At 38.4% G+C, this 17,387-nt stretch overlaps 4 protein-coding genes across 7 annotated transcripts in view; 1 reads left to right on the top strand and 3 right to left on the bottom strand.

Annotated features, from left to right (window-relative positions):
• Window positions 1-929, bottom strand: part of LOC141350089 (uncharacterized) — a 3,552-nt gene extending 2,623 nt beyond the window's left edge. Inside the window, exon 1 of the mRNA XM_073854565.1 lies at window positions 1-929. This exon is cut by the window's left edge and continues 2,142 nt beyond it. Within this exon, the coding sequence (XP_073710666.1) occupies window positions 1-738 (738 nt within the window). The 5' untranslated portion in view covers window positions 739-929.
• The window catches only part of sfxn1 (sideroflexin 1), an 11,572-nt gene extending 6,224 nt beyond the window's left edge, over window positions 1-5,348 (bottom strand). Inside the window, exons 1-4 of one of the 2 annotated variants that reach the window (XM_055177903.2) lie at window positions 5,191-5,348; window positions 2,903-3,090; window positions 1,246-1,416; window positions 1,032-1,130 (exon numbers count right to left, since the gene is read on the bottom strand). In XM_055177903.2, coding sequence (XP_055033878.1) covers window positions 1,032-1,130; window positions 1,246-1,416; window positions 2,903-3,066 — 434 coding nt within the window. In that variant the 5' untranslated portion in view covers window positions 3,067-3,090; window positions 5,191-5,348. Of the gene's footprint in view, window positions 1-1,031; window positions 1,131-1,245; window positions 1,417-2,902; window positions 3,091-5,025; window positions 5,045-5,190 lie in introns of those variants that run through there. The other variant, XM_073854569.1, reaches the window with a different exon arrangement.
• Window positions 1-15,875, top strand: part of LOC129422160 (UPF0461 protein C5orf24 homolog) — a 22,879-nt gene extending 7,004 nt beyond the window's left edge. Inside the window, exons 1-3 of one of the 3 annotated variants that reach the window (XM_055177907.2) lie at window positions 13,799-13,881; window positions 13,997-14,059; window positions 14,547-15,875. In XM_055177907.2, the coding sequence (XP_055033882.1) occupies window positions 14,550-15,152 (603 nt within the window). In that variant the 5' untranslated portion in view covers window positions 13,799-13,881; window positions 13,997-14,059; window positions 14,547-14,549 and the 3' untranslated portion in view covers window positions 15,153-15,875. Of the gene's footprint in view, window positions 1-13,744; window positions 14,060-14,546 lie in introns of those variants that run through there. The other 2 variants (XM_055177906.2, XM_055177908.2) reach the window with 2 other exon arrangements.
• Window positions 7,410-13,088, bottom strand: ppp2caa (protein phosphatase 2 catalytic subunit alpha a). Its single transcript, XM_055177905.2, has 7 exons — window positions 12,701-13,088; window positions 10,029-10,238; window positions 9,742-9,915; window positions 9,557-9,646; window positions 9,300-9,461; window positions 8,970-9,088; window positions 7,410-8,889 (listed from the first exon to the last, which is right to left on the bottom strand). Exons 1-7 carry the CDS (start codon window positions 12,800-12,802, stop codon window positions 8,817-8,819), a joined length of 930 nt encoding a protein of 309 aa, XP_055033880.1. The 5' UTR covers window positions 12,803-13,088; the 3' UTR covers window positions 7,410-8,816.
• Window positions 15,876-17,387: the final 1,512 nt, after the last annotated feature.

Below are 17,387 nucleotides of genomic sequence, written 5' to 3'. Positions count from 1 at the left end.
AATAAGAAGAACAGTCATTGGAAAAGGGGGCTTACATTTAAATGCAAGACACTCGCAGGAAGATGTTGCAGGCAACGCGATGGGGGACAGCTCCAGGTCCTGTCGGTAAATAACCGCTAGGCCACCACCGCGGCCAGTACTGCGAGCTGCCTCCAAGTAACTGTAGCCGGGGGGACAGGCTTCATTTAATGCAGAGTAAACCTCCGGCTGATGCCAGGTCTCTGTCAAACACATGAAGTCAAGTCCATTCTCTCTGATGTGTTCTTCTATCAGTGTGGATTTATTATTGATGGATTGAGTGTTAAAAAGTTCGAATTTGATCAATGACTGTGGGGTAAATCTCTGTACAGGTCGTAAAACATTAAAATCCACTCCACGCAGAACTTTAAAATCCACTCCATGCAGACTAGAATCCACTCCATAAACTGTATCCAACCGAAAGTGCGGAGATCCCATACTGGAGTGGAGGGGTCTCGCGATATTTCCAGTGTTGAAAGTAACTGGAGCGGCCGCGCTCTGATGACGCGACAAACATGCGACTGATGACCAGAGAGACGGGATGTTTGTAGCAGAGCAGCTTGCCTGGTTGTGTAAGATGAAGTTTCGACCGGAGCCTCTATGAATGTAACGAGGGCGGCGAAGAAGTCCAAGTTCTTTGATGATGGTGATGTTAAATCCAGGTGTGGTTACGAAACTGCGAAGTCGTCGGAGTTGCGAGCTGGAATAGCGGAATGCCATACTGAGCTAGAACTCGTCTGCAGCAGGTAGGTGCCTAGCTACCTAACTTCTCCACTGGTATAAAATAACTCTAGCACAAAGTATATAGCACAACGTATGTGCAAAATATATGCATTCAAATTATGTAAACAGCATAAGCATAATTAAAGATCGCCGGCGGAGAAGCGGCGAACAAACAGCGCCAGCGTCCTCTCCTCCGTCCTCTAGTCTCTCTTTCAATCTCTGCAAGGCCTTACTAGAGAATCGATAAGAGAAGACACACACAGCCAGACAGATAAAACAAAAAGTCTTACTTTACTGTGATTGGGGCATCTCCACTTCTGTTGGTGTAATTGACTATTGCATTAAAGGACTGATTGATCCACTGCCAGAACAAAACTGCTGGAGTTGTCCTAAAAACAAGAATAAATACTCATTATTAGACAGAGTCGTAATAAAAAATAAGTATAATAGAAACTCAGTAAAACAATAAACAGATGTACTCCTTCAGTTACAAACTAAATGTACCTGTAGAAAGTCATCATACATCCAGTGATGGTCATGTTCATAGGGACCTGAGCAGACATGCGACCAATCAGGAGCATTTTCTCTCCTGTGTCCGGATGAAATGCAGAGTCGAAAATATATTTGGCCCTCCAGAGTTCATCTTCTGTTAGTCCTGGTGTTATCACCCCCTGTCTTCAAGGGTCAAAAGTAAAAGTAGCTAATAATGTATTTTTATATATAGCCAACTCTTTTCCATTTAATAAACGTGCTATTGAGCTGTCAAGTTCAGTCAGAAATCTTCATCATTTCATCTTCATTTTGCAGACACTTTTATCCCAAACATCTTACACTGCACTGCATTCAAGCCATATACTTTTATCACTGTAATCAAACCCACAACCATTAGCACTGCTAACACAATCCTCTAGATCAGGGATCTTCAAACACTCCTCTTCGAGGGACAGATTTTAAAAATGTAAATATGATGCGGGACAAACTTTTACCCCTAATTTTACCTTACACATTTTTACTTTTACCTATTATGTATATTATTATTATTAAATAGTTTATAACTTATTACATCTTGTATCCAATATTTTGCATTTTAATTACTAAAAACTCTTTTCTTTTCTTTTTTAATATAAAAATAGCTGTTTAACATTGCAAGAGACAAATGTTAGTATCATCAATGATCATTAGTATGATCATTGCACACAAAAAAATATTTTGTTTATAACGCTTTAACTTTCATAAATTGTAAAGGTATTTACAACATATAGCCATCTCCTAAAAACTAAAATTGAACTTCATGATTTCTTTTTTAATATTTTAAAGATATATAAGGTAAACCACCTTTCCATTGTACACAACATTCAGATGCGACTGTCAGAGTTTGCCCCCTAGTGGCAGTCATAATGAAATTTCAGTTTAACCATAAATCTGTGTCAACATGGGAGAGAAGCTCATTCCAAAGTGCCTTAATTCTACAAAGATATTTATTCTTAATAATTTCCTTTCGCACCAAAACTCAAATTCGATCTGATAATTATGCCCCCACAGATGGTTGGCACCCCACACAGCCCTTTTCAGACTCACCTTCTGGTTTATTGGTTGTTATTTGTCATGTACAGTGGAAAGGCAGCTTTAAAGTAACCACACTGATTTGAAATCCGGCGGTCCGGATACAGATGATTTGAGGGCCGCATTTGGCCCGTGGGCCACCAGATGACTAGCCCTCCTCTAGAAGTTGACCTACAGGAATTATCCTTTTTTATCTTCTTGTTTCAACCCATGGTTGGGTAACAACAACCCAGCATTGGGTAATTTTTAACTCAGCGCTGTGTTCTCTCCAATATTTACTCAGTATGGGTTAAAAACAAACCCAACATTATTTAGAGTGCATGTCATTTCATGGAGGAAGTTTTTTGTATTTGGATTAACATAACAGAAATTATAAACCCAAACAAATTCCTTAGACAAAATGTTAAATGCTCTCTCATCTGTAAGTCATTATGGATTCAAGTGTCTGCTAAATGAATAAATGTAAATGTAGATGTAAATGACAATTTAAGCAAATCATAAACGCACAAATACATGCAAATCCCTCAGTGGTTGCTCTAAAACACCCTTATCATTTTCTTCTGCTATATTAACATGAAGGTATAAATAAATCATTTACCTGTAATCCTGAATGATCTGACGTGCTTTTTCAAGTTGTTCATTTGACAGGAGGATATTTCTGGGGTCTGTGACAGTGAAGAAATGTTTCGCTCGACCCACAAACGTTCCCTGATCCCAGCGGGGCTCTTTAATGTTTATAGAGGTGGAGAGCTGGACCGCCATGGTGCTCTTGTCGAAAATATTTCACTGTTAAAACAAAACTAATCATTCTGGATATCCATATAAAAACAACTTAAGAGCAACCATTCAGCACCCAACAGTGAGAATGTCGAACTAAAAAAACTCATCATCAATAGTAGTGGTTCTTAAACTGGGGGATCATGAGATGGTGCCATGGGGGCCCCAGTTTTATGACATTTTATAAAATACATTAATTTACATAAATACCTTAAATTTTCTTTGTCTAATTTCAAGAGTTTGTAAAAATGTAATTCATCAAGTTTTTTGAGTTTCAAGTTTGTCATATGCACAAATGTCAGTGTGGATGTCAACATGAAGATGAGTAAAACCATGACAGAATTTTAATTTCTACAATCTAAAAATGGCTGTGTTATTTTGACCCATAATGGGTAAATATTGGACAGAACACACTGCTGGGTTAATTCACCCCAAGGTTGCATAACAACAACCCAATATTGGGTCATTTTTAACCCAGCCTGTGTTCCGTCCAATATTTACCCCATTATGGGTCAAAAATAACCCAGCCATACGAGTGTAGGTGTGCATTCCCTTTAATACAATTTTTTTTTACTCTTTATATGGACAAAACAATTCCCTGTATATCTATCCAACCAAAGACAATTTGTATACTCTCTGCTTGAAAACTGAAGAATGCTTGCACATGAAATTCCTCTCCAGATGAAAGTCTCTGCTGAATCAGCACAGCTGAGCATTCATCACGCTGGCTTCAAAATCTCTTTCATTTTAAAAAACAGCCGGTGATAGCCTACTCTTGTGTCTGTCTACACGTACTTGCATGCTTGTACATGTGTGTCTGCTCACATGAAAAGAAAATACTAAGGTATACCACAGTATTTACTAGAGTAAACTGTAGCTATTATATGTATTATAATTACTAATACTACTACATATTGTATAACTACTATAGTATTTCTTTCACGTGGGCCCATGGGTTTTGCTCTATGCATTAGGAAAATGAGAGATTGTGAAGTTAAAAAGCGGATGCGTTATCATGCTGTTTGCGCAGACCGATCTGCCCATGACGTCACTTTAACGCGAGAGTGAGTCGATAGCTGTGTTTTTGAATCGCTCTCGCGGTACCTGAAAGTGAATGAAATGAGCGCGAGCAGGATAAAAGCAGTGAAAATCCTTTCAAACACTGGGCGGACACGTTTCCTTTCAAATGACCAATCAAAAGCGATTTCCCTATCAAATATTACACCGAGGTCGCCGTTATGATCAAACTCCCAGACGAAACGAGATTTAACCGTTTAAGTGCATTTCAATATTGCTTGAAGATGCAAGAAAACAGGCAACTAAAACAACGTGCACGCATTAAATGTGCACCTTTGTGACATTTCGTCTTGACGATGCACCAAAGATGGCTGAAGAGAGTAAGAGGAGAATAAATCAAGCATTTCACTTAAACTAAACCCATTTCGTGTCTCTTTAAATGAAACGACACAGCATGCGCTTCATATGCCAAGTTTATAAAGCACAACTGATATGATGGTTTACTTTACAAGCATTAAAACACTGAACTGAACTGAACTTTGACCAGATCACTGTAATTACACTTCACTCAAACAGCTAACACCTAAATACATGTTCAAATCACAGTGTATTAACATGCATTATTATTATAACAGACACATTTTATTTACTATCGCTTTTTTGCATGTATTGCATTGGTACATTTTTATAGAGAAATCAACGGAAAACATCTGTATTGTGTTATATTATTATGGACACTGTTTTGCACGCGTCTCATTTTGATGATCATTTGTTAAAATATTATGATTGTTACCTAACGTCAAACCAGTCAGTACCGGTTAGATGGCTATACTTACACTTGTACAGACATAAATTGTATTGTAGATGAATCTCGTGTTTATGAATACTGGAGAGATGTTACGGATGATAAACATGAAATAATCTCACAGTTTTGGGTTTAAAGCCATTTGTACAACTGCAGCTGTGCGTCTCCTGGATGCCACATCACAAATCTCTTTACTCTGACAGTCTAACTGAGACAATGAAAAGATGCAGAAAATAGAAATAATAGATTTGAAAATGCATCAGCAAAACACATTTTCTAACACTCACCTTTGAAGAGTAAAGCTCGCCGTCAGACAATCACAGCAATCCGCAATAGATAAGAACCTCGACTCACTGAAGCCAGCTTGATATTTACAAATGAATGTGAAGTACGCCGCAGTACACATCAGTCTCTCTCTCTCTCTCTCTCTCTCTCTCTCTCTCTCTCTCTCTCTCTCTCTCGCTCTCTCAACCCAACCCAACTTTAGGCACTGCACATTTTAAATTAAAAGTCCACATTTTGAAGAAAATATAATTGACTAACTATGTATAAAATCGTTCATCAACTGGTTAAATAAAATGGTCTAGATGGTCAACAGACTTATATATAGACTTTCTAATAAAAGAAAAGCAATTTTTTATTACATACTCATCATTGTGATAGAAATGCAAATTTTGATTTTAATGATGTGCTTTAAATCTTAGTTTATAGATATTTAATAAGTGTCTTATTAACTTAAAATTACTTAACAGTCTTGCATGTAATTGTATTTAGTAAATAAAGATGGTTTAGGAAACCAAGTTTAGGAAATTAAATGGCATCTTTACAGAAAGTACACGTGTTAAAGTAGGTTTAGAGAATTGTTTATTAACACATTATAAATGTACAGAACTGCAGAGTTAGATTGTTAAACAGTTTCCCTCTATTTCTGAGTTCAGGATCCTAATATTAGGTCTTAAAATCATGACTCGATGACGCACTGGGGCCACGGGAATGGCCCCGCCCCTAACATGGTCGCAAGTGTCAGTTGTAGCGGTGTTTGGGCGTGGTTTCAGCACCGACAGCAGACACGCCCCCAACGCTTGACAGCAGAGATTCCTGCGATTTTTTCCAAGATTTTATATTTTATTTACTTGGCGGTTTTTCATAATTCAAATTAGGCTGAATTGTTAATAACACATGTGTCTGTGGTGTGACAAACTGAGAACACATTGAATATCTGATTTTAATAATAGCTTAACCTAACTTTAGAATAAGAAGCATTCTGAGATCACAATTTATAAGAGCTTAATAAGACTTTATGTGAGTGGTTCATTCCCAGAACACTGCAGCAAAAATACACAATTATTAAATGATCAACAAGCCTTTAGTCTATATTTGTCATATATTGCGGGTATTTATTTACCACACACACACAATTACATCCAATCATCGTTTTACTCTTTTAATATCTTACAGATATTTTTCTTAAAGGGGTCATAGCGTGAAAATCAGACTTTTTCCATGTTTAAGTGCTATAATTGGGCCCTCAGTGCCTCTATCAATCTAGAAAAAGATCGACCCAGTAACTTTGTTTTGGGAAGCCGTTTTTTGCAATCATGTGAAAAATTAGGTCATTCAGATTTCGCCTGTTTTGTGAAGTAGGTCGCAAGGCCAAATACAATAATACCGCCGTCTTTATCTGCACTATCCAACCACGGCACTGCCATTTAGTACAGAGAGAAAAAAATAATTGACAGCACAAATCAGTTTAAATTGCAACAAACCACCATCATTGTGATCATTGTTTGCATTTCATCAGCTCATTTGCATTTTAAAGGTCACACCCAAAAACTGCACATTTTTGCCCAGGCCTGCAAAATGGGAATTTAAACATGTTATAATAAATTATCTGCGGAGTATTTTGAGCTAAAACTTCACAAATGCACTTTGGGAACACCAAATAATTATTTTACATCTTTAAAAAAATCTATTAATAAAATTAAATAATATGACCCCTTTAAAGGAAAAGTTCACCTCATAATGAAAATTTGCACATAATTTTCTCCACTTCATGCCACCCTTATGTTTTAGCCTTAACATAATTGTATATAATTAAATAATGTCCTGGCTCTTCCCAGCATTGCAATGCCACTGAATGGGACTCCATCCATCAACAAAGTAATCCAAATGACTCCTGGGACAGCATGAGGGTTAATGATACATTTTTATTTTCAGGTGAACTGTTCCTTTAAGAAACATCCTATTGCACTTAGCCCTATATGTGGTGCTGTATTCAATCACTGACTCCCTAAAAGGAGGCAAACAGCCCATCACAGTACTGACACGCACACACACACACACACACACACACAAACTCATCTTTGGACTGAGTCCAACCAGAGTACCTGAAAGAAACCCACTACAACACATGGAGAACATGCTAACTTTACCAGGACTCAAACCAGTAACCTTGTTGCTGTTGCCTGTAAGAAAGTCTTTCAATTTGATATAAATATCATGAGTCTTTATTGCCAATCCTTATATTTTAATAATTGTGCTCTCAGTTACAAATTACAGGGAAATAATGCAATTACATACAAAAGCAAACACACAGAAAACACAGCTGATCTAAAAACAAGAAATACTGCCTTGTAAAAAGTGCTTCAAGAATAATTTAAAAGGATTAAAAACTAAAGTGCTGTAAGAAAATACTGCATGAGTTCAGATAGATGACAGCTCAGTGTTTACCCGAGGCCATGCAGCATAGAAATGCAGTTATTATAATAAACACAGCACTGATTTAAGCTTGCCACGACTTGTACATGATCCAGTCAAACCCATTGACAGGGTCTATTAAAAATCTTATCCTTAAACACATGGCACTTCAGATGAATGCACATAAACCCAGTAGTCTGAAGAAACCCTTACATTCGGATCAAAAAACACAACAACCTTGTTGTAAAGTGACGGGAAAACACGTAGTGTAGTGCAGATGGGAGTGTAATACTGTGTGTACTTGCTGAGATGACTGCATGTATTTTCATCTTATTGCATTACAGATATGGCACATGTTTTGGTCCAAGGACAGAGGGGTTTACCGACCTGCTAAGTTTCGGAAGAGTTAAACAGTGGCCGGTTGCATAAACTGCTAGACTAGTCTTATTGCATCATACCCCACGGGTCAGGTCCTGTCAGCTCACTTTACCTTGGCTCGGTTAGCTTTTCCATTGAGTTTAATACCAGGGATTATAAGCGTGTCATTACGTTTGCGCTGCCTACTGCTGTGACATCATACAAAAAAGGGAGCGAGCATCATTGGAATGCAGTGTTTCCCATACATTCATTTTATTTTTCAGTCTGCCACAAAATCAAAATTGACCACCACAAATAGATGTTTGCACATCGCGTTTATCACTACCTCTGTATCACATGACAGTTTCTGTGCAAACACCCGTGGTGTCAATCAATGCGCTCCGCGAAGCTGCAAAAATACTGTGCATACATGCGCGTTTAGTGTTGATGCTGGTAGTGACGATTTATCAGTGATCTACCGTGTTTTCACCTCACATTTTAGTATCAGCTCAGCTTGCTTGGAACCTCAATCGAGGTGCTACTAAAGAAGTATTGGGTACTATATACTGTACCCAGAGGAAAAGCCCCCAAAAGTAAGCTGACCCGACCCGTGGGTTACAATGCAATGGAAATGCGCCATTACAAATCAAATTTCTTTCTTGGTGACTGATCGTAAAGTCAGTTACATAAAAATCCAGACTGGCCTGATTTGAATTTATAAAGTATGTCTGATTAGCCATAACTTACATCTAGTTGGTCAGACTAGTTAGTTATTAAAACACAGCCTTCTTAACTTAGCGGCTATGCGATCGGCCACAGGTGAGCATGTTGATCACTGATGTCATTCTGTTTCAAAGTCCTAAAGGAAATAGTCTGGAGTGCGTCGGGTGACATGAGGCTCTCCTCTACGTGGTGCTGGGTCAAACTGTAAACTAAATAAAGCAAAAGTGTTTATTAAAATCAAACATTAAACTTCATATAAAGTTACACATAGATACACTGCTTAACCTACAAGGAATACTTGAGCGTGTCATCAAGTTCCATGATGGCCGCCTGGTTTCCACATCGGTAGCAATAATTAGGTGCGCTGAAGATCGTCACCACATTTCTTTCATGACACCAGTTATAACCCTGTTAAAAGATAAACTTGTCATTGTATTGGTACAGTATGTTATCTACCGATTTACTATTGTTGACGAAATGATGCAAGGTCTGTCAATGACTGAGAAGTTACATGAGCAAAAGATATTAAAATAAATGTAACTATATTTTAAGATGTGGATATTTAGTTGTTGGTTGCGTGCATAGTGCTTTCTCTTCTCTTCTTTTATTTCTTTCTTACCTCCATCACTAACTGGTGAGCTCGTGACACCAGCGTCAAACAGTTGGCATGATTAAATGTTTCGGAGATGTCCTGACCAAATGTGTACCCAGCCCCTCTGGGGGAAATTCCCCAGCCACCGCGGTCATCTGGATCCGACCACAGTAAATCACACATGGGACCCTGCCAAGAAGATTTCATCATTTAAGCTTGCTAGTAATTTTCCCGGCCGCTGCTCTAAATGATTTCCAACGCTAGACATCTGTCCGGATTTATACCTCATGGGGAACTTCTTGGATACGGTCCAATGCGCGAATGTGATCCAGTGTGTCGATTGAAGGCGACAGTCCTCCATGAAGGCAGAAGATCTGTACAGTCGGATGTAAAAACCATCTCAAACTCAACACATCTCCTACATAAACACGGCATGATTAACTATTAAGTTATGCATGAATCAGTTTACCTGTGTGTCTACAAGTGCTGTAAGTGGAAGGTAGTCAAAAAGGTCTGTGAAATATTTCCAAACATTTGCATTTCCATATTTTCTCAGGCATTCATCGTAAAAGCCATAGACTTGTGTGATCTGTCTGCTTTCATGATTCCCACGTAAGATGGTGATTCTCTCTCGATATCGAACCTGAAAGATTTCAAACCCCGGTTGTCAGTCACACTGCATTTTCTTGTATTTCTCATGAACTATTCTAGTTAAATCCTCTATGAAGTGTAATGATCAGCTAGTCTAGTGCTTACCTTTAAAGACACCAGCAGTGTGACCGTCTCTACTGAATAATAACCTCTATCCACATAGTCTCCCATGAAAAGGTAGTTAGTGTCTGGTGATTTACCCCCAATCTTAAACAGCTCCATTAGGTCGTGAAATTGGCCGTGTACGTCTCCACATACCGTAACTGGGCAACGCACTTCTTGGACATTTGACTCCTTGGATAAAATTTCTTTAGCCTGCAAAAGATAAACAGACGACAGAAGCACTTCAACAAGCGTCTAAGCAATTAAACCAATAATCCCAAACAAACTGATGGAGGCACAGATGTTGACACAAACTAGGACTGAAGTATAAATACCAGCATATGGTTGATGTCTTTAATCTGTATCTTGGAACCATGCAGCTGCACTGTAAAAAATGTTTGGTCTGTAATAACTACTGTTTAATGCACAAAAAAACTAACATGGGTATTAACTAATTTTAACAACGATGTAAATATATTTGTAAATCAGTTTGGGTTGCATCAATAGCCTCTATGACAATAATTGGCTGTTGTTTGCCCAACGATGTTTTAAATAATTGTTACACTATTATTATTGTTATTATCACAATTTCCATTCCCGCATATAACCTGTCAGCTTTTCCTTGCGCGAGAGAGTTTGTAATAATGTGCTTGGACTTCTCCTCATTCTTGCACCTGTGCTTATAATGCGCGACTCGGACTAGAGAGGTTGTAATGCGTGCACAAAACCACGAGTTGTTCCCGATTAAGGTTGCAAAGGGGAAGTGTCCAGTAAATTTCCAGAAACTTTCCATGGGAATTTAATCTGGGGAATTTTGAAAATATTCCAAATTGAAAACTAAACAGAATTTTTTTAGAAATTTATCAAAATCTATATTATAAACTATATCATATACAAACATAAAAAACATTTTGTTTGGTCATAAGCAGACATGCATGCAAGGTAAAACAAATTTTGAAGAACCCTGATACGCTCATTAAGTCTGGATTTATTTGATTATATGATGCTGCAAGATCTTTTTCCAGTGTATTCCCATTAATTTCTATAGAAAGTTTCAAACCTTGAAAATTCCTGGAATTTTGCAACCCTATTCCCAATCTGTCACGGTCTTGTCAGACATCTGTGCTAGATGTAGGTCTGAGTGCATCTGACAGGACCGTGGCAGTATCATGTTCTGTGTGGGCGCATGTGGAATCACATGGTGTGTGTGGCTTCCACATGTTCCCGGTGTCTTGTTGCTGTCGTGATCTTGCCAGACCTTAGTATAAGTTCAGGTCTATGTTAGAGGGCAAGATCCCGACAGCATTGTGTCTACATGGGAACACGTGTGTTTCACATTATGTCTGTGTAACACGTGTTCCCAGTGTTTTGTGGCTGTCATGGTCTTGCCTGACCTTGGTTATTATCCAGAGGGCAAGATCCCGACAGCATTGTGTCTACATGGGAACACGTGTGTTTCACATCATGTATGTGTGACACGTGTTCCCAGTGTCTTGTCACTTTTACCCTACTCCCTTATGTACTCGTGTCTTAAGTGATTAATTATGTTCACCTGTTCCCCATTGATGTGCTGTCTATTTAATGCCCTCGTGTTCTCTGTGTGGTGTGCGTGCGTTGTTGAAGTTTAGTGTTTCATGTATCTCAAGTGCTTTGTACCAGTTCCTGTTTTGTGTTCCATCACAGTCTTTGGTTTGTGTTTTATCACAGTCTTTAGTTAGTTATCCTTTGTTTTACCCCCACGTGGGTGTTTCTGTTATTCCTTTTCGTAAATAAATCATAGTTATATTTTTATACATCTTTGCGTTTGGGTTCGTCTTTTACTTTCCACAATCCGGTGTTAAACCGTACGTGACATAATCTCACTAATGTGGAATATCGGCCAACACAAATATCAGGTAGGGTCAAATAATGTACAATAATGAGTCTTATTGTAAAGTGCTATCATTTTAAAGAAGACATTTAATACAATTCTGACTTTTCTGTGTTTAAGTGCTATAATTGGGTCCCCAGTGCTTCTGTCAACATAGAAAATGTGAAAAAAATCAACCGAGTAACTTATTGAAAGTCATTGACACCAAAGATTTATTTGACATCTTAAAAAAGTCTTGTGAAATGTCCCCTTTAAGTGTCTGATTACTTATCTTTTTATTCACTTTTGAAATTAAGCAGAAATTTGTCAAATAACACACAATAACAGAATGGGGACAATTGTGTGTAATTAATGGAGAAAGGAAAAGACTCAAACTGAAACCTCAAATAAACTGCGCAATTATGCAGTGTAAACACAAACAGCTTTATTTATTTCAAACAACAGTTTCTTCTTTCTCCATTTGTAGTCAGTGGTGGTTGTCAACCAGAAGGCGGATCTAAACCCAAATCTCTGCCTGACAACGAATCTTACTAAAGTGGGTAAAATCCGACGAGCTCTGGTTGCGTTTCACAGCCAACAGCCAATGGTCAGAGATATATGGCGCACAGATACAGGCCAATAATAGACAAATACAACACCGCCAGCTTCTGATCTGAGACCAGTGGGAAGAGCGCAATCTAACTGCGATTAAATATAGACGATCTGCTGCTGTGCCCACAATCTGCCTGTCATAACACGTGTTTAAACATACAATGATGATGATGATGATGATGATGATGAGTCGGCTCATGTAACGTTAACTCACCTTCTCGCATAATATCTTTACTTGGTTTTCCGACAGTTGCTTGCACTCGTTCAGTTGCTCGATCCATTGGTCCAGTTCTTTCGTGAATACTTTCTCGTCCATGTTTGCGAATTATTTAAAGCATAAAATTAATAAAATAAAAAACTCAGATGATTATCGCGTCATGCGTCAAACTGATCGAGCGCTGTCCAAAATAAAACTGTTGACTAAAATACTTCAAGAGCGAAACAAAACGAGTTGAAACGTTGCCAGTTTACTTCTTAAAATAGAATAAATGTATTATTATCCTTTGTAAACAGGAAACGGGTCGAATGAAGCTTATAATCTCCTCCGCTCGCGCTCATGTGTCGTTCTGGTGCGCAGCAGCGACGAACAATCCGTTCATGTAGATTGACGTCACCGTAATCCGCAGCATTCAATATTACGAATGCTACTATTAAGAAGGCTGATCTTACTATTCATGAGACAACACTCGCCATTGGTAGGTTACAAAACAGAAACGTCATTAATCATTAAATATTCATAAGTAGGCTTTCGTAATAGGATGGATACCAGTCAACGTCATACGACTTTATTAATATTGATATAAACCCTCGCCGGAGTAGAATTGAGAGCGGTTACGTTGCTTTTTTCCTGTGCTTTTGGCGCCGCCTACTGATGTAAGAGGGGAACAACAAGTCATTCTTTCATATTTGAGAACCGCTATATTTTAGGTTTTAGGATTATAAAACAATGCTGTGTGTTTTAACCATGGTTGATTACAATATAGACAAACAGTAGATAAATGAAGAAATCAATTGACGAGGTTATTATCAGAGGGTAAATAACATTTAGGCATACATGGTATTGTAACGAGTAAATCATTATAATAATAATAATAATTTTAGGAACAAATCGCGTAAGAACAGTACCCTATTGTTATTGATTGTCCATCATCACGCGTGCACTATTCTATACAACAACATACATACAGAAACAGTGAAATTCAAATGTTAGCAATAAATAAACAGATATTGTATAACTACGACAAAAGTGCGGGGTGTTAACTTACTAATATTATGATAAATACTAGTATAAATTCCCACCGTCGTCTGGCGCATGCGTATAAGACACTCTTACTATTTTATTCTTTTTTTCGGTCGAAAATGGCTCCCATTCAGATTTAAACCTCAACGGTTCAGGTGAAAAATATTCCTTTCACAAACCAGATTTATCAGTCTTATAGGGACGAAAATCTCACGCGATTTAAGGATGTCAATATTCTTGAGTAAATAACATGATGCTTTTGGTTTCAAGGATGGAAGATATAGCTCTTTCATATTTAACCCTTTACCTTCCGTGATCCGCCTTCTAGATGAGGTAAAGTACTCTTTTAATCCTTCATAATACGCTGCTTTATTACAGCATTTACTGAATATTTGCGTGTGTTTTATTTTTACCTTATATGTTTATTTAGTTGCAGTATCGCATAACCATCGCGCGAAACGCGCTACTACTAAGCAAACCTATTGGATGACAGGACAGCGATGGACTCAAATAAGCGAGATTGATTTCATTATAAGAGCTTTTGTTTATAATATAACGCGTCAAAGTGATGTGGCCTACTTTGCGTTTGATGTTTTCAACAGTTTGTAACCAAAGTGCGCTTCCTCTCCATCTGCATGAACTTACTGTAGTTACATCTGCAGGCCTGTGTTTGGATCTGATCACAGAGTTTTGGGCTCGATAGTAGAGATGCAGGACTTTTCAATGAACACAACATGAAATGCTTTAAATCCTGTTTGTAATAACACGTTTTGTTAACAAATGTCAAAAGAATATATTTCACTGTATTCTATTTTAACAGAAAATGATGCACCAAGTATCGAGCAACAGCAGCGACTATGGTCTGGGTAGCATTGGAGATGATGCCCAACACCCAGCCAGTCACTTTGAACTGTGCACTTCACAATCTAACAAGTTTTACCCCTCCGCCCCACCTCCCTCGCTACAACTGCCACTCCCAAACTTGCCTCCCTTGCCACAGGGATTAATCAAGCCCATGTCTTGCCAAATGCAAGACTCCCAAAACGAATTTCACTCCCAGGCCGTTCGAATGAGGGGTGCGGAGGCACCAGAGGGATCCAAGAAGAAGAAGGGTCTCGGCAAGTCCGGACGACGAGGCAGGCCCTCGGGTACGACTAAGTCCGCTGGCTACAGGACGAGTACGGGGCGACCACCCGGGACCACCAGGGCGGCGGGCTTTAAAACCAGCCCGGGAAGGCCGCTGGGCACCACCAAAGCTGCAGGCTACAAGGTGAGCCCAGGTAGGCCTCCAGGCAGCATCAAGACACTGGCGAGGCTCAACAAACTGGACTATAGCGCCTGCAATGGTGCTCCGTTCCCATACACGATGATGCAGAAGAGGACCTTGTGCGAAGCCACCGTAAAAGAGAAAGACACTAATGAGTAAAGAATGGGGGGACTTGGGATGCGGCTGCATGTGAATCGTGTTTGTACAGCCAGACTCTTTTTTTTTTATACTTAAACATACGTGAATATGCCAGTTATTATTCATTTAATCCTTTTGTGCATCCTTTTCCAAAGACCTTTAGCATTACTATTCTTGTTATTGCATATGTTAACTTATTGTACAGATGTGCATGATAGTAGTATTGTGAAATAAAGTTACAGTATTGAATCAGATAGTAATCTTTTTGGAATGTACTGTAGAAAGACCTGGAAACGTGTTGTTTTACACTAAACTTAGTCTCTCTCCTAAAAAACATTCTCAGTATCCATCACACACGATGTGTTTCACATTTGACTTGACCCTTTTCACTTGATGTCTATATGTGATGTATGTATGTTCATTTGTTTTGTTACTGGGTTGTATTTCAGAAATGCCCTTTTCAGACATATAATGCTGTTTTGTATGAGCTCAAGTCTCAGATTTGAGTCATTTTTAAAGAGGCTCTTGTAAATAGGACTTAAATGTATTAGATAAGTTTATATCATCAACCAGTGTGTTGTGTTCAGTGGTAATAGTTATGCCGATGAATGATTGAATCTAAAAAATACCATGTTGCTACACGTTTTAGCTTTGTTCTGTTTACGACCACAAGTCTCAGAGTTTTGTGTTATTAAATACACCTGACCTGCTAACAAAATAAACAAGTATCAGTACTAAAATATAGATTGTGTTGGGAAACTTATAAATATATATAAAAAATTGATGAAATATTCCTGTAGCTCAGTTGGTAAAGCACTGCGTTATGTAAGGAATAATTGATGACGGGTCATTGAATTATTTGAAAATAATGCACACCCAAGGTGGTAATGTGGCACAACATGAAGTTTTTACACCGCAGGTGTGGATTATTTTCTAATAATTTAAAGAACCGGAATCGATTATTCCTCTTATATCACAGTTACAACAAACATTGCACTGGTGGTTATTTTAAGTTATACCACGGGTCTGTTGAATGCTTTATTCTTATTGGTTGAGAAATGTTCCATGGGTGTTGATTATTTTTTAATAACTGCACACCTAACCTTTAAATGTCTTAAAAAATAGGCATCAGAACAATGTTTGTGATAACCGTGGTATAAAAGGAATAATTGGCCATTGAATTATTTGAAAATAATACACAGCCGCAGTGTAATGCGGCATAAACACCTTGGGTGTGCAATATTTTGTTATAATTCAATGGCCTGTTGTCAATTATTCCTTACGTAAAATGCATACCTGACCTGCCAAATGTCTTAATATAACCACCAGAGTAATGTTTGTGGTAAGAGGAATAATTGACTTTGCTTCTTTGAATTATTTGAAAATAATGCACACCGCAGTGTAACATCGTGCCGCATTACCACCTTGGGTGTGCATTATTTTCCAATAATTCAATGGCCCGGAGTAAATTATTTGCATTTCTCCATTATATCATTGAAGTTTTAATATAAAACTGCTGTTTAATGTTGAAATGGGACGGCAAAATAATATTTACAGATGTATATCAGTGTTTTAATAGAGTTGCTGAAATATGCACAAATATCATAAATGATTGAATTTGCAAAAGGTTCTGATAAGGCAGGTAAATGTCTCTCTGTTCGTCTGCTGTGGCTTTGTTTCACCTATAGAGGGACTGACAGATGCATTTGATCAAACACAGATTTCTTTAAGGGCACTGAGATACAATGAGAGTGGGCCCATATAAGCGACTGGACTGCTCATCTACTGTCTTCCATCTGATCTCGAAACAGTTTCTGTACAAACACTAAACGCGGATAAGAAGACATAACAGTTGATTCTGAGAGAGTTCAGAAGATGTCGCTATCGCAAACGCATCGCGTCAATTTCAGTTTCCTATGGGAAAACTTAAGGTAGGCCAAGAACCGCATTTTACATTTGATCTCACGGCACAACAGAGGTTCTGACACATTATGCTTACGCGTGGCCTAATTTCCAGCCACCCCCGAAATGCGCAAAAGAAACCAAAATAAGCATCTCACAGCCTGTGGCCTTTTAATAGAGATTCATGTAAAGTGTGATGATAAGACCTCGTCGCTCAGTTCGGCTACCTTGCCAAGCACGAGCCTCTCTCTCTCTCTCTCTCTCTCTCTCTAAAATGGAGGAAGTTACGCCTTTGTTAGGACGAGGAAACAAATCGCGAGACGGTTAAACACCAAACCCTCGGTGTCGTGGCGT

Source organism: Misgurnus anguillicaudatus, chromosome 16 (assembly GCF_027580225.2).
Source record: "Misgurnus anguillicaudatus chromosome 16, ASM2758022v2, whole genome shotgun sequence".
Lineage (NCBI taxonomy): Eukaryota > Metazoa > Chordata > Actinopteri > Cypriniformes > Cobitidae > Misgurnus > Misgurnus anguillicaudatus.
This window is presented reverse-complemented; position numbering and strand designations above follow the sequence as displayed.